Source organism: Lampris incognitus, chromosome 2, assembly GCF_029633865.1.
Source record: "Lampris incognitus isolate fLamInc1 chromosome 2, fLamInc1.hap2, whole genome shotgun sequence".
NCBI classification, from domain to species: domain Eukaryota; kingdom Metazoa; phylum Chordata; class Actinopteri; order Lampriformes; family Lampridae; genus Lampris; species Lampris incognitus.
In genome coordinates, this window is record NC_079212.1 from 99,204,139 (window position 1) to 99,231,975 (window position 27,837).

The 27,837-nt window shown below is 42.1% G+C and overlaps 1 protein-coding gene across 1 annotated transcript in view; it reads left to right on the plus strand.

Annotated features, from left to right (window-relative positions):
* Positions 1-27,837, plus strand: part of ptprt (protein tyrosine phosphatase receptor type T) — a 442,632-nt gene that overhangs the window by 265,237 nt on the left and 149,558 nt on the right. The window contains exon 17 of the mRNA XM_056300890.1: positions 2,762-2,794. Coding sequence (XP_056156865.1) covers positions 2,762-2,794 — 33 coding nt within the window. The remainder of the gene's footprint in view (positions 1-2,761; positions 2,795-27,837) is intronic.

The window sequence follows — 27,837 nt, forward strand, 5'->3', positions numbered from 1 at the left end:
ATACTGGTGTATAAGGCCCTGTGTTTGGATACTGCAACAGTGGATGCTGCACCAAGACCATGTGGCCTCCATGATCCTACTCTATATTGACTCCCTAGATGTAAAATTGCAGCTGCAGCCAAAGTCTAAATGGCCAGCTGTTGTCCAAAAGCCATACACGGGTAACAGAATACATTAAAAAAAATTATATATGTATATACCTTCCATCGCCATCCTTGTATAGTGCTGCTACACTCACAGGCAGCTATCCCTGAACAGAAGCTATGTTACAGTCCAAGGATAAGACCTGCTCTTACACCACCATATGATATATCCTCTGTCTTCTGGGATTTGCAGTTGGGCCTCAGCTTTTATATAAAGGGTAGGATGGGTTGAGTACTAAGGAGGGAGGTTTTATGAATAGACTTTAGGAACAAAAAATAAAGTTAATACAAGGAAAACAAAGTGAATGGGAAATGAATTTATCTGGCACCATGTCTGCAGAGCAAATGAAAGGATTACAGACTTATGTTGCAGTTAAAATCTACATAGTGCACCTTTAAATATCTTTACTTTTGAAATAGCATGACCTATTGCAAAATAGTTTCTGTTAACATATTTACTCGTACATACGCACAGACATGCTTTTGCTTAAGCTGAAGCTGCCTTTCACCTTGTTGCATCCTTTTTTTTTTCTTCTTGTTTTGCCCACAAAGGCCAACTCATTACAACTTACCAGTCACTCTCTCCCTGTGCCAGATGATAACATAACCACAACAGTGATGGATAAAAGCCATTAAAAAAGCATCATTGGAAGCATCTCGAAACTCTCTCCTGTATTCCTCCTGTCCTCTCGCTTCTCATCTGTCTCCAAAATGGTTGCTGTCATTCTGTTGGAAACGCACACCATGCAAGGGGGAAATTTTGGTACACGGGTTGCATTAAATGTTATTCTGTTCAGTAAAAAAGACAAAGAAGGTTAATGCTGACATTGTGACAATTGTTATAAAAGAGATGAACATCATCAGGAATGTCTGTATTGTCAGATCGGGGGGGGGGGGGTTGATATTACATGTTCAGCTGATATGTCTTCCAGGGCCTTTTCTTTGCAGTGTTTCTTTTTATTCGTCTTTGCATGTGTCTAGTGCTTAAACGTCGCAGTTAAATTCAGATGTATCTCACCTGAGTGTCACGCTGTAAAGTATAAAGGGGTTTTCATGCTACTTACTGCAACAGCAGGAGCTGCAACAGTTTCCACCAAGCATTTGTTAAGCTGCTAAGTACCTGGTGGACTCCGGGGCTAAGTCTACTGGTAGGAGGGCGAGATGAGTGCCGCAAAAATTGTCTAATTGCCGCGTTGGCACCACTTTTTACAAAACTGGGTGGCTCCCAGTTTTGTCAAGAGTAAAGAGTAATTTTGATGTTTTATTTATTTGTTGTTATTTTATCAAGTTTAAATGCAAGTTACTTATAGACAGCCTGTTAGTTGGTCCCCCTATGTGTTGTACTTGACATATAAGCAATGTTCGCAGACCAAAATAACACCTGACAAAGACAAAATTCCTTAACATTATCTTTTTTTTATTTTTTTTATGGCATTTACTTGTGGATCTTTTTTGAGGCTTGCACAAGCTACTGCTGCAGCTCTGACATCTATTTTCATAGATAGCACATGTGTAATAGCTCAGCCTAACAGATCTAGTTGTGAACATTGTACCTTGCAGCACCCTTGTTGACTCTCAGGGCGGTTCAACAAGCCAGTACGTTGGCTTCAAACTTGAGGGCAGAGAGCTGACCTAGTTGTAATCTGGTGTGGACCATAGCAATCTAAACTTCAAGCTAAATGTTTACTGTACTAAAAAAAAAAAATACCAGGGGCGTCCGGGTAGTGTAGCGGTCTATTCCTTTGCCTACCAACACGGGGATTGCCAATTTGAATCCCCGTGTTACCTCCGGCTTGGTCGGGTGTCCCTACAGACACAATTGGCCGTGTCTGCAGGTGGGAAGCCGGATGTGGGTTTGTGTCCCGGTTGCTGCACCAGTGCCTCCTCCGGTCGGTCGGGGCACCTGTTCGGGGGAGGAGGAACTGGGGGGATTAGCGAGATCCTCCCACGTGCTACGTCCCCCCGGTGAAACTCCTCACTGTCAGGTGAAAGGAAGAGGCTGGCGACTCCACATGTATCAGAGGAGGCATGTGGTAATCTGCAGCCCTCCCTGGATCGGCAGAGGGGGTGGAGCAGTGACCGGGATGGCTTGGAAGAGTATGGTAATTGGATGGGTTCAATTTGGGAGAAAAGGGGGGAAAACATAAAAAATAAAAAATGCCAAATGTCCAGCCCTGCGTAAAAGACAAAGGAAAAAAAGAAAGATAATTCTGAAGGGGAAGCGAGAAAACAGATGTAATAATGATCAAGCTGAGAATGACTTAGGAGCTTATGTCGACCTTACGGGCTAAGCTGCTGGGGGTTTATGTCATACTGGATACAAGAGAATATTGGAAAATAAAACTGCAGCCATCCTGTAATTTGCCTTTTGGTGTGGTTGGGCTCAGCATGGATAAAGAACACCAGCGGAAGGAATGGAAATGAAAACATATAGATAGTTATAGGCTGGGAGAAATGTATATGTATAGAAATATACATCAGGTTTCACCTCTACGTCTCTGACTCGAGTCTCACGTCCTTTTATGTCTCTCTCTATCTTCCTGTTTCCTGTCTTTGGCTTCATCCCTCCCTGTCCCGTCCCGTCCCGTCCCGTACCTGCCTTGCCCTTGCTCCGATAGAGAGATACACACGTGGAGAACTCTGAGCGTGGGGTATTGTATGTTTACTTCTAGACATCAACACATTGTCTCCATTACAGCGACAGCTTGCCATTCTGCCCACAGCAGTTTCCCAAATGCATCTTACTGCCAACGCCACACTGTTGTCACTCGTGTTTCACTTCCGACACGTGTGTAGCTGCAGAAATCATGTTCAACATCACCGCCTCAGCTTCTTCTTACAGTCCTGTGGCTCTTCTGATGTTTTGTTATATGTAAATATATTCATAATTTTTTTTCTTTTTGTGTTGTCTTCAGGTTTTTGTTCCACTGTTATATGTTCTGAGCATGCAAATTTCCTCTTAAACAAAGCTGCACATGATTTGACAGTGCAGTTTTAAGCATGTGTGTGCATGCCAATCTATGCAGTTCACACATTTTTTTTCTTTTTTTTTTACAGTAAAAAGTGTGTGACTGCTACAGAGCACCGTAAATATAATATCAAACCTTTTGGAACAGATGTAGTCTTCCCCTGGCATCTTAAACAAGGTAGAGCTAAATAATTTTATAGTGAAACAAATTTCTGTGGCCTTTTGGCTATTTCTTATACACATTCATTCAAAATGAGAGTAAAAAAAAAACAGGCACTTCCACCTCTACCTTTATTTCTTTATCACCTTTCTGTGACATTCACAGATGAGCAACAGTCACTGTCGGCACAACTGAGATGCTTTTGGCAAACTGTACCCTGTTTAGGTCCAACCCATCTGTTCTCTTCCATCATTACTGAATACATCATCTATCTCTACGTTTTATCTGATACATGCAAGAGAGGAAAAAAAAATCACAAATCCACTACTGCTGCAGAGCTGTTGACTGTAACGCTCACCTCATCAGACGTCTTGATAAAAGTCTATAAATCTCATTTGCTGTCGTCCTTGTTTTAAAGATGTGTGTTTGGGATCTGTACTGTATACAACTACCTTATGTATTGCCAGCAACCACAGTACATGCAACTATATATCTATATCTATATATATATATATATATATATATATATATAACTATATCTATATATCTATAACTATATAACTATATATAACTATATATATAACTATATATATATAACTATATATACATAACTATATATATAACTATATATATATATATATATATATATATATAACTATATAACTATATATATAACTATATATATATATATATATATATATATATATATATATATCTGGAAGGCATTCTCCCCTTTTAGAATAAGCATGAGAGATGGAAAGAGAACTAGACAAGCAGTGACAAATAAAACTAAATGCCTCTGTTTCTGGTGTTTTACTGCTAGCAGCTTGGAATAACTGATTTACTTACATAAATCAAAACACCAGGATGGGACTTTCATGAAAGCGCCATGATACTGTCAACTGCTTCCAACAGTAAAACAAGTATTCCAGTAGAAAAAAAACACAAAAAAAACCCAAAACAGTTTGTTCAACTTCCCTCTGTTTGCATGAGATTATAAAAGAAGAGGAGAGCAATTAAGGCACAGACTTAAGGCCAACATGAAGCTGAAGCAAAAAATAAATAAAAATTGTCTAGTATCCCGACTCACACTGTTTCAGCTCAAAGACCATCCCCTCTTCTCTCTGGGTGGATTTCTTTGGATTTTGAGAGCAAAGGGTCCTTCAGAGACCCAAAGGAGACCTCGCTGAGCTAAAACACCGGTGTGATCCTGGTGTGTTGCTCTCATGAAAGAAACACGACACAACATGTGATGGGGTATCATCTCTTAAGTTATCCAGGACAGCAACATGGTGTAGATGTATAAATTAAAGTTTTTATAACTATAACAAACTGAAGGACTATGGCAAACATGTAAGGCCCTGTTCCCCATCTGGTGTTTTGTTTTTTGTTTTTTAAATCTTTTTAAAGCTTATTAGTTTTTTAGGCTTCACATTAAAAATTGATTTACCATCAAAAGACAGAACAAGCTGATAACTTGATTTTATGCCTTTACTCTCTTTTGTGTTTAAACTGTGTTGAAACAATGACACTGGAAACACTCATACTGTGTGTCTAAATTCTGGTGTTTGGTTGCTAAAAGGTTTCCTTTTACGTATGTTGGGTATATTTAGCTCTCTATCAGACACATTAATATTGCTGCCCTTTAGAGGATAATCATGTCAGAAAAATGAAAATTGAGTGTAAAGACAGAATGAGCTTACCAATAGGAAACTGAGCCCTGAGTCATAGGTCCTTCTTCAATGAGCATTGCTTGTAGCCTACATTGATACTACTCAATACAAAATTGCTTAGAAACAGAATAAAGTACGTACCATATTTCTCGGACTATAAGTCACTGTTTTGTTTTGTTTTTTACTCGTCTGGCTGGTCCTGTGACTTATAGTCCAAAGTAATTTATACAATATAATCTAATGGAACGAATACGCTGCATTTCAACTAAGGCCGCTAGATGGCACTGTTTAATATTGTGACTCGAAATACTGTACCGTCCACAGAAATTGAATGAGAGTAGAACAGACATGGAACTGTTTGTCGCAGTCATTTGAGTAGTTCAAAAGAAAATGTCCGGCCCTGTGATGGTCTGGCGGCCTGTCCGGGGTGTCTCCCCGCCTGCCGCCCAATGACTGCTGGGATAGGCTCCAGCATCCCCGCGACCCTGAGAGCAGGATAAGCAGTTTGGACAATGAATGGATGGACGGAAAAGAAAATGGTGATTGTTGTTAGCTGTTATGGTGCCAACACACATCAGTGGGGCCGTAAATGTTGGTACTCCTCCACTGCTTGTTTGGTCAGTACTGCGAAACCTCACGTCAGTGAGTCCGCCACTTGAGAAAAAAAAAAGTTTGCAACTTGCCGCAAGTCAGTTTATTCGAAAGTTAGCCCACGACAACAGTCACAATTCTTCGCAATGGCAGCAGTTCAAATAAAAATGGCCACCGCTAGGGTGTGTGGGTAGCTTGGTGGTCTATTCCTTTGCCTACCAACACCGGGATGTCGGGCCTCCTTACAGACACAATTGGCCGTGTCTGCGGGTGGGCAGCCAGATGTGAGTATGTGTCCTGGTCACTGCACTAGCGCCTCCTCTGGTCGGTCAGGGCGCCTGTTGGGGGGGGGCTGGGGGGAATAGCGTGATCCTCCCACATGCGGTACATCCCCCTGGTGAAACTCCTCACTGTCAGAAGAGGTGGAGCAGCGACCGGGATGGCTTGGAAGAGTGGGGTAATTGGCCGGGTATGATTGGGAGAAAGGGGTGGTGGGGGGGGGGGTGGCCACCGCTTTGACCATCCTGCTATGTTGAGTTGAATGGGAATGTTTGTTCTACTCTCATTCAATTTCTATGGTACCACCATATAAATGCGGCTTATAAATCAAAGTGGCACACATGTTTTTCTCTTCAAAATAGCGTGCTTTTTGCTAAGTGCGACTTATACTCCAGTGAGACTTGTAGTCCGAGAAATACGGTATACACCGTTACTTTGCTTCAGTCTTCCCAGACAGTCATTCACAGTTTAGTGATTACTCACAGATTGAGCCTTCGTCCATTTACATGGCTGATGATAAAATTAGCCTAGGAGGGAGAAGGACACAAATCAAAGTATTGTGAAAGGCAACACTTCTATTTCTGAAGTAAAGGTAAGCGAGTGCCCACAATCACAGGATTTTATGCTTTTAACCTTTCCATTGGACAGCATGTGATGTCACAGAGAGAGGGTGTATGGCCGGGGAGAATAGATAGGTGATGCAAAGGGTTGAGAAGAACGTGGAGGAGGAGGCAGTGACATTACTTGAGTGGCAGATGGGAAAGTGACGGTGTGATTTTGCAGGAATAAACCAAGCCGAGGTGGCTCGATACATTTTGGGTGACCGACCCAAATGGAGAGCACAGTGGTTGCATGAATGTGTTTTTAACGTCGCTGGCGGGTAGTTCTGTGAGGAAAGCAGGTGTACCGAGAGAGTCTTTTTTCGCAAAATCTTGTCCTTAGCTACACTTCTTGAACCCATCTCAAAAGCAAGGAAACAAATGACAGTTCTCAGCATTGAGACAGCCAAAGAACACATCCTCATTCCACTTAATATACTGCACCCTCGGGGACTCGGTCTATGACAGGGAAATGGAGCCGATTAGTAATAGATGTCAGCAGAAAGAATGGATTCTGGCGTTATCCATTACAAACGGCAAGCCCTTACAAGGCCAAGTGGTCCCGAAACAAGTGTGTGTGTGAGTGTTTGTGTTAATGTGTGTGTATACGTACTAGTTTAAGACTTTTATATCCAACTTGACACACACGCACACAAAAGCACACACACACACTTTAGGGAGTCCTGAGTGCTCCCGTGATGGCAGGCAATAACTTTGCACTTACTTGCAGATAATTTGGCAGTGAATATACACACACACACACACACACACACACACACACACACACACACAGTGGAGCTTAATCCCTACTCCACTGATGTGACACATGGTTGAATAATGGACTGTGCTGCTTGCTGAGATAAATGTTTAATGGTCCACTTACAGCACTGTTATACACGCTGATGGCAGGCTATTTTCACACATACACACACCTTCTAATACTACAGAGTCAACACACATACATACACACACACACACATATATATATATACACACACACACACACACACACACATATATATATATATATACATGCACACACACACACATAGAAGCGTACAGATAAACACAAGTGTTTACATGGGTACACAAACAAAGCAACATACACAAAGACATACACTCCCTTGCTGAGGAGGTACATACATACATGCATACATATACGTAGAGGTACACGGATACATGTTGTCACATACATGGGTATGCAGACAAAGCAACACACATGCACGCACACACACACACACACACACACACACACACACATATATATACATATATATATATATATATATATATATATATATATACATGCGCACACACACACACATAGAAGCATACAGATAAACACAAGTGTTTACATGGGTACACAAACAAAGCAACATACACTCCCTTGCTGAGGAGGTACATACATACATGCATACATATACGTAGAGGTACACGGATACATGTTGTCACATACATGGGTATGCAGACAAAGCAACACACACACACGCACGCACGCACACACACAAGGTAATTTCCGGTAACACTTGTGTGTGACCATTTGGAAGGGAGGGGTCTATAAGCTGCACAGACTTGGACACTCATTGATACACACATGTCTGGTTAAACAAGCACACAACATGACCAATATTTCACAACACAACACACAACATGACCAGTATTTCACAACACAACACAACACAACACAACGCAACACAACACACAACATGACCAGTATTTCAGCATTACGGTGTTTAAATCAGTGGCATCCCTCACTGTGTCCAGTTATTTTAAATCCACTTTATGTTTTAAAACTCTGATCCCTCAGGCTTGGCTGTGTAATGCATCAATGTGTGGGTCAGTCAGAGCACGACCTCTGATTCCAGCAACCACAACCCACATACACAACACCACGACTGTAATACCTCAAGTCCACCGTGGTTAAAGAAAGCATTTAAACATTTACTCAGTGTGCTAAGAAAATAAAAGATGCTGGATCAACAACATTCAGCTTGATAAGAGACCAGAAAAACACACCTGGTGGGGTGTCCAGGTGGCGTGGTGGTCTATTGCGTTGCCTACCAACACGGGGTCACCAGTTTTAATCCCTTGTTACCTCTGGCTTGGTCGGGCATCCCTACAGACACAATTGGCCATGTTTGCGGGTGGGAAGCTGGATGTGGGTATGTGTCCTGGTCACTGCACTAGCGCCTCCTCTGTTCAGTCAGGGCGCCTGTTCGGGGGGAGGCGGAACTGGGGGGAATAGTGGGATCCTCCCACGCGCTACGTCCCCCTGGTGAAACTCCTCACTGTCAGGAACCACTGGTTCATATAACCTATTGTCAGCTGCCAATACTTACAGCTGTAGCTATGTGTTATTAAGCATATGTGTGAGCATGTGTGTGTGTGTGTGTGTGTGTGTGTGTGTGTGTGTGTGTGTGTGTGTTAGTTCCTTACATCCAAAATGCATCTTTCACAAACATTTAGCATAACCTTTGGAGAAGGTAAATGCACTCTAACATGGAAGTAGACACACCATTTTTACAGGTTGTGATAAGCTTCATATCAGTGTTGATGTGTGTGTGTGTGTGTGTGTGTGTATGTGTAGGCTTCCAATGTAATTTATAAGGCGCAAGATGAAAGGCACACTTTATATATATGTTAAAGTTTTTCCTGTTCGTATGCAGGAAAAATCATTAAAAAAATACCTGTGTCACATACGCACACACACACACACACACACACACACACACACACACACACACACACACACACACATATATATATATATGCCTCTATTTGTCTTGTTCTATGCAGTTTTTACAGTGGCTGTGTGAATATAGCCAGCAAGCATCTATCACATTCGTGATGACAGTAATCAGGCTGTAATCCAGCCTAGTGTTAACCTGTAGATAGCTAGCCCTGCACATTAGTGTAGTGCTAGTGTTAACCTGTAGATAGCCAGCCTGCACATCAGTGTAGTGCTAGTGTTAACCTGTAGATAGCTAGCTTGCACATTAGTGTAGTGCTAGTGTTAACCTGTAGGTAGCCAGCCTGCACATTACACTAGTGTTAGTGTTAATCTGTAGATAGCCAGCCTGCACATTGCTGTAGTGCTAGTGTTAACCTGTAGATAGCTAGTCTACACATTAGTGTAGCGCTAGTGTTAACCTGTAGATAGCCAGCCTGCACATTACTGTAGTGCTAGTGTTAACCTGTAGATAGCTACCCCTGCACATTAATGTAGTGCTAGTGTTAACCTGTAGATAGCTAGCCTGCACATTAGTGTAGTGCTAGTGTTAACCTATAGATAGCTAGCCCTGCACATTAGTGTAGTGCTAGTGTTAACCTATAGCTAGCTAGCCCTGCACATTACTGATGACTGGAGTCATATTGTATCACTGCTCTATAGAGGTTAAGTGTGATATCATCCTCTCTCCTGTCCTCAGCATGGCTTTTATCTATCCTCTCTCTCAGCAATTTGTCTAACTTCTGTCTTTCGATCTGTCTATCTATCTACCACATAACTACACTTCTGTCTCTCATTCTGTCTTTCTTTAAAGGCTTCTGTCTTTTTGACATGTTGCCACATAACTGTGCATCCAAACACACACCTGCTCACTAACACAAAATGACCACAATATCAAACACACGCATGCACACACACACACATTCACACACGCACACATGTAGTATCTCATGTGCTCTGTGTTTCTCAGATTTTTGCTCACACACAATCTCCCTCTCATGCTTACACCTACGCTTATCTAAAACACACACACACACACACACACACACACACACACACGTGCAGTGAGTGCAGTGTGGTGGAGTGTTTTTCATACGCCATATTAATATTTATGGACGGTTTTAACGGCTGTGGCTTTTACTGCCAAGCTCTGAGAGGTCTGCACTTTATTAATATCATAAGGACAATGTCAGCAGAGCCCTTTAATGGCCCATAGGAATGACATAGTGTGTGTGTGTGTGTGTATTTGCTTGTGATTGTGCTTGTGTGTAAAGGCTATCGAGGAGGGTTAGAGACATGCATGCGTGTGTGTGTGTGTGTGTGTGTGTGTGTGTGCGCGCGCGCGCGCGCGCCGGTGTGCGCTGGAGACAGTGCTGGTGTCTAACTGCTTTGACTGAGAATGTGCTTATGTCAGCTTTCCTCTGACTCTCTTCCCCTCTTTATCTACGTTTGTTTCTTCCTCCTCCACCACACCTCTTCTTCTGTCCCCATCCCTCATGTCCCTCTCCCTCTGTATTTCACCTCTATCTCCTTGTCTTCCCCCACACTATGGTTTCCCTCTGTTTTCTGTCATTCCCACCTTCTCTTTAAATGGTAAATGTTCATACTTTAAGCTGACGTTGGGGTGTTACACAACCCTTTAGATGAAAAAGGGATCGGGGAGAATTGCAGTAAGCACGAGTGCAACTTTTTGCATTTTTTGCATTCCAACAGTAACTCTAAACAGGTCAGTTCAGTCTAAGTTAGTTCACTCTAATAAATTAGTTCAGTCTCATAAGTTAGTTCAGTCTAATAAGATAGTTCAGTCTAATAAGTCAGTTCAGTCTAATAAGTCATTTCAGTCTAATAAGTCATTTCAGTCTAATAAGTCAGTTGAGTCTAATAAGTTAGTTCAGTCTAATAAGTTATTTCAGTCTAATAAGTCAGTTCAGTCTAATAAGTTATTTCAGTCTAATAAGTTAGTTCAGTCTAATAAGTCAGTTCAGTCTAATAAGTTATTTCAGTCTAATAAGTCAGTTCACTCTAAGTTAGTTCAGTCTAATAAGTCAGTTCAGTCTAATAAGTTATTTCAGTCTAATAAGTCAGTTCACTCTAAGTTAGTTCAGTCTAATAAGTTAGTTCAGTCTAATAAGTCAGTTCAGTCTAAGTTAGTTCAGTCTAATAAGTTAGTTCAGTCTAATAAGTCAGTTCAGTCTAATAAGTCAGTTCAGTCTAAGTCAGTTGAGTCTAATGAATCAGTTCAGTCTAATAAGTCAGTTCAGTCTAAGTTAGTTAATAAGTCAGTTCAGTCTAATAAGTCAGTTCAGTCTAATAAGGCCACGGAGGGTCTTTTCTGTCTTGTTGGTGCAAAATGACACAAACCAGCCTGTGTTCCTATGTGGAGTGCTTGAGAGAGACTCTGTGTGTGTGTGTGTGTGTGTGTGTGTGTGTGTGTGTGTGTGTGTGTGTGTGTGTGTGTGTGTGTGTGTGTGTGTGTGTGTGTGTCTGAAAGAGTGATAACTACATAGATAGGCAGGTGTGTGTGTGTGTCTGAAAGAGAGATAACTACATAGATAGGCAGGTGTGTGTGTGTGTGTGTGTGTGGCTCTGAAAGAGAGATGCCTACACAGACAGGCCGATAGGTAGATACATTACTTGAGCCTGTCTAAACCTGGGAGTATTATCTGTGCTTCTGTAAATAGAAAGTGAAATATTGATTTCTCTCAGTCCTGCATGACTTTCCATTTTTACTGAAACTTTGTCCAAAGTAGTTGTGTGTGTGTGTGTGTGTGTGTGTGTGTGTGTGTGTGTGTGTGTGTGTGTGTGTGTGTGTGTGTTCTTAGATATTATAAGATCACAATCGCTGGCCTCTGACTCGATGATGAATGCGTGCCGGTGGGAGATGTTGCCAACAAACCATTACTGAGCAACAGCAGAGAGGCTGATACCTCATGCTCTGAAACACACACACAACGCAAACACAAACAAACTCACACTGCTGAATGAAATATTTGGCAAGCACAGTGAACTGTTATAGATTTGTGCCTCCGCTATCAAGTAAAGGACAAAAAGTAAAGGATATAAACTTTTGAGTGCTGTTAAATGTGTTCAGAGTGAGTCACTCCCCACTGTTTTCAGACTCGGTCAGCAGGTATCTGCATGTTTGTCAGTGGTCACACATATATACCAGTATAACATCAATACATGCACTGGTGCACACAGTCAGCGTACACACATGGTCAACTGGCATACATGTAAAACCCACAGACAGTGATACATACACACACACACACACACATCTATATATGTATACAATAAGCAACAAAGTAACATCCACAACCACACAGACCCCCCCCACAACACCTGCACATCCATGTAGGCATATCTCCTTCAGAGCCACACACACACACACACCTGCATACCCATGTAGGCATCTCTCCTTCAGAGCCACACACATCTACATATGCATACAACAAGCAACAAAGTAACACCCACAACCACACAAATACACACACATACATATGTATACAATAGGCAACAAAGTAACACCCACATCCACACAGACCCCCCCCCGCTCACACACACTGACACAAAGTTACACACACACACACACACACACACACACACACACACACACACACACACACGCACACACACACACTCTTCACCTGACAGTTCCATCCATTTCCCCACATCTTCAGTTCTCTGCATCACCTCTCTATCCCCTATCCGTTTCTCTACTCTCTGTCCTTTTCATACTCATCTCTCTCAGCCCACTTGCAGGTGATGGAGAAGTCTGATATGTGCCTCTATTTTAATTTACTTATTCTTCACTATTGTTCTTTTTCCCCCCCAAAACATTTTTATCCTTTGTCCTAGTTTTCACTGATTGCGGAAAAAAATAAATCAAATCTTGGTGCTTCAGATGAGAGATGTTGATAACTTCTTCAGCTGATTAATTGTGAAATATATTGCAGAGCATTTAAAATCAGATAGGACCAGGTCTGTAGTGTTGTTAGACAGATAGACAAAGTGGCCAGAAGGGGCAGTTTGGTCGGTGGAGTTCAAAGAAGGTTGAATCAGTTCATCTGGATACATTTATTGACAGATACATTTCATCTTCAGACTGAAGATGTCACTTAGTTGAGTGATGAAACATATCTGTTGATAAACATTGTATCCAATGAACTGATTCAACCTTCTTTGATCTTCTTACCTGGATTATTGCGCATGCATCAAGACAGATGAAAGGAGTTAGACAGACTGATTGTGAGACCAACATACAAACCGGGAAATAGACAACTAGACAGAAAAAGCAGATACGAAAAAAAAAGACTTGAAAACAGACACTGAGTAAGCAGAAAAAAACAGAAACATAGACTTACAGGATGCCATCCAGAGAAGAGACTGACACCCGAACAGACTGTGAGACAGACAATGAATAGACATTGATGTGCGTCAAAAACAGTGGTCCCTTTGAAATGGTGAACTAATCCAATGTGTTTGTCCTTTTTTTGGGTTTGGCTCTGTCTTGTCCCCCCTGGTCCCACACCACCATGCCTCAGAAGACATGCTTATTCCTACTCTTATTACCTGTAAGTAGAGATTTTATATCAGGAAAGACCCCTTTCCCCGACCCTATGCAAACATTTCCTATTGGTTGTTTTAAGGGGGTGTACCCCTTATCCTCTTCCTTCAATGTTGGTTGACTTTGGTAAAGTTTTTTTTTCTCCTCATGCAAAGACATACTACACAAACCGAGAATCATTTCCCAAAGGCTTTTACCAGAGGAACCGTTTATTTTATTTTTTTCCCCCAATTAGATTTCTTAGTTTGGATGGATCCAAATTCAATTGGCTGCTAAAGGCGTACATCCCCCACATGTGACCCGCTGCTGTGTTTGAATTCAGAACACGTTATAACAGATTTTGTATGACTGTCAAACTTTTTAAAACATAAAAATAAGTGGCTGATATGTTTGTTTGTTTGTTTGTTTTTTGTTTTGGGTTTTTTTTTGGGGGGGCAATATTTTGATCAGCATATTTATACAATTCCCATAGATCTGTTATTTTTATTTTAAATGTTTGTTTTAACTAGATAAACTTTTCCCAGCCCATCAGGGAAGCCTAAATAACCCCCCTGCCCCCTACACACACACACACACACACACACACACACACACACAGTCCTATGGAAGTGTTACTGAGGAGCTAAACTCACAAGTTAAAATTTCTGTTTATGAATGCACTTACCTGTGCTGTGCCTGGTCATAGCGGGAGACGGGGACACTCCATTACCTCCAGTATTAATTTGTGGAGAGGGGGAAATCACACTTCATTTGCATTGTTTGCAAGGCCCATCTGTTAGAGTGGCTTCACCCTAAAAGGGCAATGTAATTCACTATTATCTCCTCTACCAAGTGGCCATTTCCTGCTTATTAGCCAGGTCTAATGAGGAGATATTAAAGATGTCCACTGACCCACATACCCATGCAGCCAAACACACACAAATTGTGTTAGCGCACCTGCAGTCACACACAGACACATGTGCATGTACAAAGCTCTCAGCAGATGTCATCACAAGCACGGGCACGCGCACGCACACACACACACACACACACACACACACACACACACACACACACACAAACGAGCAGCAACGTGCACACACACAAACACACACACACACATCTACACTAGCATAAATAACCACACACACATACACATTTGCCCTAAGGTCACCTTCAAATCACCACAGACAATTTCAGTAAATCCCCTCCTCCCGAACTGTGTTCAAAGCAACTTAGATTTCTTGCTACCACTCCAGCGCTGAGTCCTAACTTAGCAGAACCATCTTCAGGAGCCACCCAACCCACCACCCCATCCCCTGCCTTCTCACCCTCCAGAAATGGCTTCTTTATGCCAAACCTGAAACAATTAGATGGTAGCCGTCTCTCTCTCTTTCTTTCTCTCTCTCTCTCTCTCTCTCTCTCTCTCTCTCTCTCTCTCTCTCTCTCTCTCTCTCTCTCTCTCTCTCTCTCTCTCTCTCTCTCTCTCTCTCTCTCTCTCTCTCTCTCACACACACACACACACACGCACACACACAGAGATCTATATGTACAACTGCACACTTAAACTCTTCCATCCTGACTTAAATATTTGTTCATGATGCACAAACACTATTAAATGACTGAATCTCAATCATACATGTATTAGCACAGCCACACATCCACATGCATATAATTAAGAACATTCATATCAATGCAGTCACAAAGTTATGATTATACACAATATCACACACACACACACACACACACGCACTCACTCACTCAAAAACTATTCACTTACATGCACAGAGACCCAAAAATAAATCAGTGTTGTGTAAATGCAGACACCCTTACACACCCAAGTGGCAAACTTTTACTTGCAAACACACATAAGCAAAATACTATAGTACTGCACATTCAGACAGGCAAACTCACACACACACACACATACACACACACACACACACACAGACACACACACACACACAGAAACAGCTGTAGCCTAAGGATGTTTACTGTTAGATGGATGAGGCACTTTGTGTGTGTGTGTGTGTGTGTGTGTGTTCGGGGGGGCATTCTGTTCTCTTTCTCACTCTATCTTCCCTTCCCTATTCCAATCTCGCTCTCTTCATGTCTGTATCCTTCATTCCCTCCACCCGACCACCCTCACCCCTCCCTCCCTCTTCAAGTAAATCCTGTGATACGCAGATGAAAGTTTGTTTGGGGTTAGCCTCAAGCCTCCTCCCAAGCTAGTACTCTCATCATGAAGTGACTGACTGGCTGGCTGGGTGCAGAAGTGGCTGGGGATGGCTGCGGGATGTTTTAGCAAGCTAGATAGCAACAGAGGAGTGGTAGCCGTCAGAGGTAGAATACGAGGGCTTTGACACTCTCTTGACAAGTAAAATAAATGGCATTTCCCTGTTTGATTGGTTGCCTCAAGGATACCCCCGCTGTTTTTCCAGATCATAAAAAATAATCCTGAGTCACCGCTCCCGTGTATTCATCAGTCTAAGAAAGAAAACGCTGTTTTCTTTCTTGTGAAAAGGGGAGGCCTCTCCCTTTTTTTGGACATGAATGGGACGGTGCAGGAAAATTAGGTGTAATGTAATGTAATGTAATGTAATGACTGTAATGAATGCGATGTAATGACTGTATCATAGACAGAAGAAATGACCTCTTCTCTTCCTTATATTCCCTCTCTGCCTTAGCTCTACGAATGATCAAATTAAAAATCATATTAATGTGGTGTAGACTGTCAACTACCGTCTTTAAAAAAAAGTTCATTTTATTAAAGGGTGATAATTCACTTATGATATACTTTGAGCTCCATTGTTTAATAGCAATGGTTTAACCAGAATCATCTTCTTCAGCTAAACACCCACATAAAGGAGATAGGGTATATATTAGGGGTTGACCGATACTGATACCAGTTATTAGCAAAGGAGACCGATCCACTATTTGGAACCGAAATACATTTGCAAAATTGAGAATAACAGAAACTCCAACACAAAACTATGTTGAAATACCTTTAAGCAGATGTTTAATTAAAAGAGAACTTTTCATGGTGTAGCGATATATCTATATTGACGATAACCATGATATTTGAAAAATGAAATATTGATATCATGTTGATGATACACATAGGATCATAGCATGTAAATAATCCAGCGCCTTTGATATCATTTCCGTTTCTTTCCGTTTTCATTTCGTCTCCCTCCCCCGTGACGCTGTGATGCAGCAACTAGCTAGTGTAGCGATCACCCAGATTATGTTGTTATGAATAATAAGAAATATGTTTCTGGCTATCAGTCTGTTTCACAGACCTACTAGTCCTGTCAATCAGTGATATGGCTCTGATTTTCCCGCTTTCGGGAAGACCGGCCGGTTACATTCCTTTATGATGAGTCACACAAATCAGTATGGTAACGGACACCTTTACACTGTGTTAAGTCCATGTATATTTACATGTGTGTCCCCATGAAAAATAATTTCCTCTAATCATTTCAAGCTAAACATCTCTGGAGACTCGACAACAGCCTAATAATCACTCACCATGGTAACCGTGAGTCGGAGAAAGCCACGTGACCATTCCCCCCCTTTTTATTCCCCTCTTGACTAGAGATTTGTGGGTTTGTAGATTTTTGTTGGTGAGTTGACTGAACTGAACTGTGGTTGGGAATAATTCCTTGTTTTGAGTTTTGTTTGTTGGATTACTAGGAAATCCCGAAGTGGAGTATATTTGCTTCGTAAACTGAACTGAATTATATGGAACCCTTTTCCTTCCCTTTTGCTCTAATATACACTACCGTTCAAAAGTTTGGGATCACATTGAAATGTCCATATTTTTGAAGGAAAAGCACTGTACTTTTCAATGAAGATAACTTTAAACTAGTCTTAACTTTAAAGAAATACACTCTATACATTGCTAATGTGGTAAATGACTATTCTAGCTGCAAATGTCTGGTTTTTGGTGCAATATCTACATAGGTGTATAGAGGCCCATTTCAAGCAACTATCACTCCAGTGTTCTAATGGTACAATGTGTTTGCTCATTGGCTCAGAAGGCTAATTGATGATTAGAAAACCCTTGTGCAATCATGTTCACACATCTGAAAACAGTTTAGCTCGTTACAGAAGCTACAAAACTGACCTTCCTTTGAGCACATTGAGTTTCTGGAGCATCACATTTGTGGGGTCAATTAAACGCTCAAAATGGCCAGAAAAAGAGAACTTTCATCTGAAACTCGACAGTCTATTCTTGTTCTTAGAAATGAAGGCTATTCCATGTGAGAAATTGCTAAGAAATTGAAGATTTCCTACACCGGTGTGTACTACTCCCTTCAGAGGACAGCACAAACAGGCTCTAACCAGAGTAGAAAAAGAAGTGGGAGGCCGCGTTGCACAACTGAGCAAGAAGATAAGTACATTAGAGTCTCTAGTTTGAGAAACAGACGCCTCACAGGTCCCCAACTGGCATCTTCATTAAATAGTACCCGCAAAACACCAGTGTCAACATCTACAGCAAAGAGGCGGCTGCGGGATTCTGGGCTTCAGGGCAGAGTGGCAAAGAAAAAGCCATATCTGAGACTGACCAATAAAAGAAAAAGATTAAGATGGGCAAAAGAACACAGACATTGGACAGAGGAAGACTGGAAAAAAGTGCTGTGGACGGATGAATCCAAGTTTGAGGTGTTTGGATCACAAAGAAGAACGTTTGTGAGACGCAGAACAAATGAAAAGATGCTGGAAGAATGCCTGACGCCATCTGTTAAGCATGGTGGAGGTAATGTGATGGTCTGGGGTTGCTTTGGTGCTGGTAAGGTGGGAGATTTGTACAGGGTAAAAGGGATTCTGAATAAGGAAGGCTATCACTCCATTTTGCAACGCCATGCCATACCCAGTGGACAGCGCTTGATTGGAGCCAATTTCATCCTACAACAGGACAATGACCCTAAACACACCTCCAAATTGTGCAAGAACTATTTAGAGCAGAAGCAGGCGGCTGGTATTCTATCGGTAATGGAGTGGCCAGCGCAGTCACCAGATCTGAACCCCATTGAGCTGTTGTGGGAGCAGCTTGACCGTATGGTCCGCAAGAAGTGCCCATCCAACCAATCCAACTTGTGGGAGCTGCTTCTGGAAGCGTGGGGTGCAATTTCTCCAGATTACCTCAACAAATTAACAGCTAGAATGCCAAAGGTCTGCAATGCTGTAATTGCTGCAAATGGAGGATTCTTTGACGAAAGCAAAGTTTGATGTAAAAAAAATCTTATTTCAAATACAAATCATTATTTCTAACCTTGTCAATGTCTTGACTCTATTTTCTATTCATTTCACAACCAAACTTTTGAACGGTAGTGTACGTACGTTTTGGAAATTGACAGATGGTGTGATTGAGTTTATTTAAATTGAGTGTTTTATGTACCTGCCTTGGAATTAATTATGAATTTGTTTGTGTTGTAAACAAAATAACCAAGGGTCATGTGTATTCTGAATGCATGTATCCTTTGTGGGGTTTGACATTGACTCAGACTGGTTTAAAGTTGGTCAGACCCCTACACTAGCTAGCTAGCTAGCCACTACCACATTGTGTGGCTACTACTGCCGCACAAAATCATGTCATGAAAAATGAAAATAGGAAAGAGTTATGTAAGGACATGGTCAGTGGACATTAGGGGTGGGAATCTTTCGGAATCTGACGATTTGATTTGATTTCGATTCTTGGGGTCACGGTTCGATTCAAAATCGATTTTCGATTCAAAAGGATTCCAGATTCAAAATCGATTCTAGATTTGGTACATAGGGGTGCTAATTTCAGGATCTACTCCTGCTGTGTGCTAAGAAAGGCAGTGTGGCAAATTGTGTCATGAAAGCAGACTAAAGTGTGTATAAGATTATGTAGTTTTTATATTTGAAAAAGTTTTATCAATTGATTGCAATAATGTGAACACACAAAGGCAAACCTAACCTCAGTAAAAAAACAAAAACAACACGATGGTTTATTGTACTTTGGCTCAATTGTCTGGATCATAAATCTAAAGCCTTCATTGTCGACTATGTTGTAGGGACGCAGGTCTTTTGAAATGAAACAGGTGATGGATCTAGTTTGTTTTGGTTTTTTTTGTGCCCGTTCAGAACTGGCTGGGAGTTTGGTAAAGTGGTGCAGTGTGTGTTGGTTGTTTGTTCATGTTGCAGGAGTCGGTTGTTCCACTTCTTTCAACTCTGGGTGAAGGCATATGATGTGAGACCTAACATTTGTAGTGTTCCCGAAATCCTAATTATCGTTTGGCAAATCTTGCATATTGAATGAGTCCTGTCAAGCTTCCCCGGGAGACTGTAAAATCCGAGATGTGCTAAACGCTTGCCTTCAGTGATGATGGGACTGGCGGAATTTGTTGCTGCTCCATTTTTAGAAAGGCTACCAAGAGCTAACGTTAGCAGCGACTGACTAGCCACTGTCGTGTTTTCCGGAAGCCGGAACAGGTGCGCGGCAAGTCAACATTGCCAGCAGCGAGGAGGCTACTGAAGACTGAAAAAAATGTTTATAAAAATCGATTTTTGGAATTTGTGAATCGATTCAGAATCGTAGAAGATAAGAATCACGATTCTTATGTCACAGTGTATCAGAGTGGTTAGTGGTCAGCCTGTGGTGTCACACACAAACCCTATGTCCCCTGCTCCCCACGAGTGATTTTGTTTCAGTTGACATTGTACTGAGGACAGATCTTTTGTTTATCAGTTCATCTGGTTGCCTTTTCACTATCCATTAAGTATAGTTGTTCTTTTTGTACACTTTTTTTGTACAGTTATGGTTACAGACACTCTCTCCATCTCCCTACAGTTGTATTTTAGGTATAATTCATTTGCCAAAAAAAGAGACAAAACAAACAATAAGTAACATTAAAGATGATCTAGCAGGGCAGAAATGTGAAGAACTGACTTGTTGTAAAGGTGCCGTCCTATGACCGTGCCACGTTGAAAGTCACTGGGCTACTCAGTATGACCCATTCTACTGCCAGTGTGTGTGTGTGTGTGTGTGTGTGTGTGTGGAGACTGCAAGGCTGTGTGCTTAGTTTTATGCACCAGCTAGCAATGGATGTGGCTGAAATAGCCACACTCACAAATTAGAAGGGGTGTCCACATACTTTTGGCAATGTAGCGTATATACATGTCTCAAATATTGGCATTATAATCACAATCAAACCAAGCACAATTGTAGTGAACAGTAATACCCAGTAATAAAATACGCTCGTCAAGCCATTGCTGAATAAACAGGGAAGCTCTACAGCCACTGTATGAGTTTCTTTTCTTCACTACATTCTTTTACCCAGCACCTTTTCAAGGAGTTGTCGTCAGGTTATGTTTACCTCAGTTTTGACCTTACATCAATAACGATAATCGATAAAATCGTTTTTATGATTGAGTCATTACTGTGCATATAAACACAACTATTGTGTGATCTTCTTTTGTGTCTCTATGTAATACACCTCACGGGCAAACCCATCAAGCCTAGTGCACAGCTGAATCCAAGGAAAACAAGGGAGCCATGGCCCTGTGCTCATTTTCTGCACATCAAACCATCGACAATTAACAGCGCTGGGGGCACAAAGTAGTCCATGATTCTCGCCGTGGTCTTTGCTCAGCGGGGTAACCTTAGCACTTAATGAAGTGCCGCCATGACATTCATTAAAGAGGGATTATGTTGAGCTCATTGCCATTTACAATACGCAAGGAATTTGTCCTTTAAATGAGTCCATTAGTGGGATGAATGTATGTCCAAAAGAGCTGTGGGGTTGAGGGAGGTGGGGTTAGGGATGGGAGGGGAGAGAAAGCCTCATCCCTATTTTTCCCTGTTCTCCTTTGTCCCTTTAAGGAGCTCTTCCTTTCTGCCTCGTTCTTTGCATTTCCTCCCGTTACTTTTTCACTTGTCATGTTTTTTCCCACCAACCTTTGATCATTTCTCTTCCTCTTCAACTCTCCATCTACCTTTCCTTTTTTTCTTGTTCGCCTCCTCATCATCTTGCCCACTTCCCCTCAAAGTGGAGTCAACTCACCAGAAATAGGCCACTCTAAGCTCCAATCACAGTGGAGATTGGGGGGCTATATGGCCCGTAAATCGAGGAGGTTTGAGTCTGGGTTTGATGGAAAGAATTCAGTCACGTGACATTTTTTCTTCCGTTCTTTTTTTTCTGTGTTTTTCATGCCATTCATTTTCATATTCTCTGTCCCTTTCTGGCATTTTCTCTACCCCCTCCCCTCTCTTACTGTCTTCGTTTGCATTATGTCATCTTCATCTGTTGTTTTCACTACTGCTCTTTACACTTACCTTTTCTTTAGTTATGTCACTCTTTCTCCCCCTCTCACAGCTTGCTCTAAATCTGTCTCGTACTCTCTTGGGGCTGAAAAGCATTCAAAGTCATGTGTCACTTATCTGCCAAACCCAAACACACACACACATACATACAATAAACCTGCTACAGGCATACATAAGCAGACAACACTTAGGCCTCATTTTCATTTTAATTCAATATATTTCTCACTCTTACATCTCACAAAGAGTCATAGATTCATATTTGACACATCAAAAACGTACACGCACACACACACACACACACGTTATCACAAGCTATGTAAGGCCCAAAAGTAAGGATGTGCATGCAGGGATTCAAATGTATGGACAAACATGCACACAGTGATGCACATATACTATAGATCCATAACAAATACTTGCACACATACACATTCAAGTGAACACATGCATACTTGCAGGTGTACTCATTCCACAGGAAGAAACGTAAATGACCTTGTAGTCTGTTGTTTGTTTGTATAAACTGTTGCCGATTGCTCAAATGATGGTTAAAACATGGTACTTGACAGTATTTGGTCCCAATTGGGGTTGCAGGGATGCTGGAGCCTATCCCAGCAGTCACTGGGTGGCAGGCGGGGAGACACCCTGGACAGGCCACCAGTTCATCACAGGGCCGGCACATACAGTGCTGCTTGAAAGTTTGTGAACCCTCCAGACATGGTCACTGTTTTTGTAAAAAACATTAAAATAAGCTTATTACACATACATCCAAATCCCAATTTGTAAAGCACACCTTCCAAATAATGGACACACACACAAAAAGAGATATATTTTCATTATTTAATTCCACAAAGGTGGTTTATTTCACAAAAACTGAAAATTTAACATGTGCAAAAGTATGTGAACCCTTGTATTAGTAGCTTGTGGCTCCTCCTTTTGCAGCCATTACTTCAACCAAACGTCTTCTGTAACCACTAACCAGTCTCTCGCATCTGCTTATGGGGCTTTTTGCCCACTCCTCCTTGCAGAACTCAGCCAGTTGAGAGAGGTTGGAGGGACATCTGGTATGTACCAACTTCTTCAGGTCTCGCCACAACATTTCAATTGGATTAAGATCCGGACTTTGACTGGGCCTATCCAGAGTACGAATCCTCTTTCTCTGAAGCCATTCCTTTGTAGTTTTGCTGGAATGCTTTGGGTAATTGTCTTGTTGCATAATCCATTTTCGTCCCAGCTTCAACTCCCTGACTGATGGCAGGAGATTCTGGTCAAGAATTTGTTGATATGCCGGAGAATTCATGGTTCCTTGGATAATATGGAGTCGTCCAGGTCCAGAAGCAGAAAAGCAGCCCCAGACCTTTACATTTCCACCACCATGCTTCACTGTTGGGAGGAGGTTCTTTTCTTCATATGCAGTGTTGGCTTTTCTCCAAACATGTTGGTTTTGATTGTGACCAAATAATTCTATTTTGGACTCGTCTGTTCAGAGAATGGACTTCCAGGAGGTCTCTGGTTTGTCCAAGTGCTCTCTGGCAAAGTTGAAACGGGCAGCTTTGTTCTTTTTTGAGAGCAGAGGCTTCCTTCTAGCAACCCTCCCATGAATGTCATGGCTATTCAATTTTCGTCTGATTGTAGACGCATGCACACTTGTCCCAGATGCTACCAGAGAGGTCTGCAACTCTCTAGAGGTGATGTGTGGGTTGGCCTTTACCCGATTTATTATTTTTCTGGTGCTTCTGGGTGATAGTTTTGATGGGCGTCCACTTCTAGGCAGAGTTGCTGTCATGTTGAAGGCCCTCCATTTGTAAATTATTTGTCTTACAGTGGATGGATGGAGCTGGAATCTTTTGGAGATGCTCTTATATCCCTCCCCAGACTGATGGGCTATCACTACCCTCTTCTTCATGTCCTCGGATATCTCCTTTGCTCTCGGCATTGTTGATTTGTATGGGACCACAGTGGTTTGGTTGGTTTCCTCTCTCTTTTAATTAGTGCAGGCCAAACCCTTTCCCAAGGATGTCTCATTTCATTGGTCTGCTTAAATGATTAATTAAGCACCCAAATGTGTTTCACCTGAGTCTGTTACCTGCTTGACTTAATCAATGCAGCTGGGGGTTCACTTACTTTTACACATACCCTAATTCTATGTTTCATGTAGTTTTTGGGCTACTTAAACAAGTCCCACTAAACAAGTACATGCAACTGATAAACATATATCTGACATTTCATACATAAAAACTGGTGATGATAGAATAAGAAAATCATGGTAAAACAACAGAAAAATCTAAACTGCTCAAGGGGTTCACATACTTTCAAGCAGCACTGTATACATGACATGTGAAAGAATTTGTGATTTACTGATATACTTAATACATGATATGATACATGTTTTGACTCTTCAAGCTTGTCTTTTGTAGTAAGTGCTAAGGGAAGACGAATTTCAAACCCAAAAGTAAACAACAAGCATTTCTTACTAAGATACCCACATGCACACACACATGCAAAGATGCTGGATAGCATGAAAAAATGGCCACAAAAAAAAACACACAGCCCACTACACTGGTTGTGAGAAGATGCTAGAGTCCTAAAGCATGTTAAGGAGCGTGTCTGGAAACTTTGTGTGTTCAATGAATAGCGCAAGTGTGTTCTGAGCAGACAGTTTGTTCACTTATGGACAGGAAAAACTGACCATGAGAAAAATCAGTATCACTTGATTCTCCAACATGTTATGTAGCTATGTTGGCTGTGTTACATGTTGTTGCCTTTTGCTTTTTACCAAACTTTTCCTCCAATTGTCCACGTTGAGTCCGTTGAATCAGTATCTCACTCATAGTGGTGGGCAAAGAAGTATGAAAATGAATCAGATGTTTGGTGCAGAATGATTAATTTGCAATGGTGTGTGCACATTACATCATCTTTGCTGCACTGGTGCATGCAGAGATACTACGTAGCTCTGTTTGAAAACACAAACAAATCTGAGCCTTGTTTCCCATGAACGATAACACTTAGAGGTACATGCAGAGAGTGTTTCTAAGTGTTATCCTACAAGGGCTCATTCATTATACACCTGCGTTTCTTCAAGTCGTATCTAGAGCAGCAGCGTGCAGTGGTTATTCAGTGCACATTAAAGTAGCCGAGGCACTTTACAGCTGTACACGTTTATATATTTGAAATAGCCTTGTTGCACAATGTCACTGTCTGGGAGGGGAGCAAATGACTAGCCAGGGTGCATCAGCCAAGGGATGCAAAATACATGACCCCCCCCCCCCCCACTGCATATCAGGGAGTTTTTGAACATCACTTTTCAAAATATATGTCTCCCTTTCCCCTGTTCTTCATCCGTAGCTCACAATTCCAGTTGCGTCATTACCAAAGCCACACATTTTATTTTCTTTGAAGTGAGATGAAATAATAAAATTAAAAAGAAAAAAAACAAAACTGTTTTATTTAGAAATGGTTATTGAGTACCTGGGTTTTAATGTGAATATAATCAAACACATTTTACATGGTAATGCCATGTGATTAGAAGCTGCTTTGACTGCAGCTGTCCCCCCGTCATGTCCACAAGCTTCAGTGACCGATAGCACAGGAAGTGGTACACACCGGCTCAAAACACCTTGTTTGGTTGCTTCTACTTGTTTACCTCTAGGCTGTGGCCACCGGCCTCGAAGTAATCACTCCTAAATATGTTGTGGTGTTTTGGCATTTGTTGGATGTGTGTAATGACCTACATTATTGTGTTAACTGAGTGGCATTGGCCCAAACCTCATTGCTAAGCCCTTTGCAAGGCTTGGGCATAGACAAGGGTATTCTTTTAGCTTTGTTTATGGCTTAATTTGGTTTCGCAAACACCCTCCCACACCCCATGCAAGTTGATATGGTAATTGTGTTCATTTTTTTTCATTTTAAACACATCATTGTTTTAAGTAATGCACCTTAACACAAGCTTTCCCATTTGCCATCCTTTAACAATATTAGCTGTTATTCAGCTAACAAGTAACTACTTAGTAACTGCTCCATGTTTCTATTGTAAGAACATCATCTGATTCACTGCATCTGGCAACCTTACAAATGTCAGGTTTTAAAAAGCAAATAATAAAAAGGCAGACTGTGTTATGCTTACTTTGAGTTTGGCCTAACCCTGATAAAGATAATCAAAGCAAGGTGGATGAATAAATATTTGAATGAATATTTCTAAAGTTGGAGCAATGCTTCCATTTGTTTGTTATCATTGTCTGTGTGCTGATCCTGGCTTTTGGTAGTGTTTCTGAATACTTTCTAGACTGTAGAGTCAAAGCAGCCATGTCACTCCACTATGGCTCCAGTGATCCATCAGCTCACATCATGCCTTGCAGATACTAGTTTCTGCCTGTAAACATGGATGAGGTGGACCATGATGGTGTTTGAAGGTGTCAGAGCCTGGTGAGGGAGGAAGCAGTTGAGCAAGTGGTGACAGGAGGGCTCTGGAATTGCCAGTCTGCGGTGCCGAAGGCTGAGTTTATCTCAGGCTATGCATCCTTGCTCTCCCTCAACTTTCTTGCTCTATTGGAGACCTGGATCATGCCAGAAAACACTACCACACCGGCAGCTCTGTCTGATGTGTACTCTTTTTCTCACACTCCCAGAGCTGGGAGGCGGGGTGGTGGTACTGGCCTGCTAATCTCCCTGAAATGGAAATACTGTCTTGTTTCCATTCCACAATTTTCTCTGCCCTCTTTTGAATTTCATGCTGTTACTGTCTCTTATTCAGTCAAACTCACCATCGTGGTTGTGTACCGCCCACCAGGCCCCCTTGGTGAGTTTCTGGAGGAGCTTGACACACTTGTCTCGCAATTCCCTGTTGATGACTCTGCACTTATCCTTCTCGGTGACTTCAACATCCACACTAACAAGCTAGATCCTCTTCTCTCTTTCCTCTCCTCCTTTGACCTTGACCTCTCACCCTCTCCTCCTACCCACAAGACCGGCAACCAGCTGGACCTTATCTTTACTAGACACTGTCCTAGTTCCAATCTCTCTGTTACTCCCCTCCAGCTCTCTGACCACTATTTCATGTCCTACTCTCTCGTCCTCTCTTCACCCCCCTCAGCCCCTTCCCCTACCCACATGGTTTCCACCCGTAGACACCTCCGCTCTGTCTCCGCCACTGATCTTTCTTCCTCTGTTACCTCTATCCTCCCTACACCTAAATCTTTCTCTCTCTTACCCCCCTGACACTGCAACTGATCTTCTTCTCTCTACCTTCTCCTCTTCTCTGGACAATCTGTCCCCTCACCTCCAGGCCTGCATGCCCAACTCCACCTGCCCCTTGGATGACCGACTCAGTACGTACTGACAGACGGAGCCGGAGAGTAGCAAAGCGCAAATGGAGAAAAGGCAAACTCCCAGAGGACCTTCTCAACGTCCAGTCTCTTCTTTCCACTTTCTCCTCCTCCCTTTCTGCTGCTAAGGCTGCCTTCTATCGCTCTAAAATCCTATCCTCTGCCTCTAATCCTAAGAAACTCTTTGAAACCTTCTCCACACTTCTTCAACCCCCACCTCCTCCTCCTACTTCCTCCCTTCTCCCTGATGACTTCGCTAACTTCTTTGACAAGAAGGTAAACGACATCAGATCCTCCTTTTCCCACCACCCAGTTAGTGCTGCTTGCATTATTCTACCCTCTGCACCCTCCCTCAACTCTCCACGTGCCACCCTATGCCACCTCGCTCCCCTCTCCCCCGACGAGGTTCTCAACCTCATCACATCCAGTCACCCCAGCACATGCTCCCTTGACCCGGTCCCCTCCCCTCTTCTTCAGTCTATAGCACCTGAACTCCTTCCCTATCCAACCCACCTCATCAACACCTCCCTCCAGGCAGGATG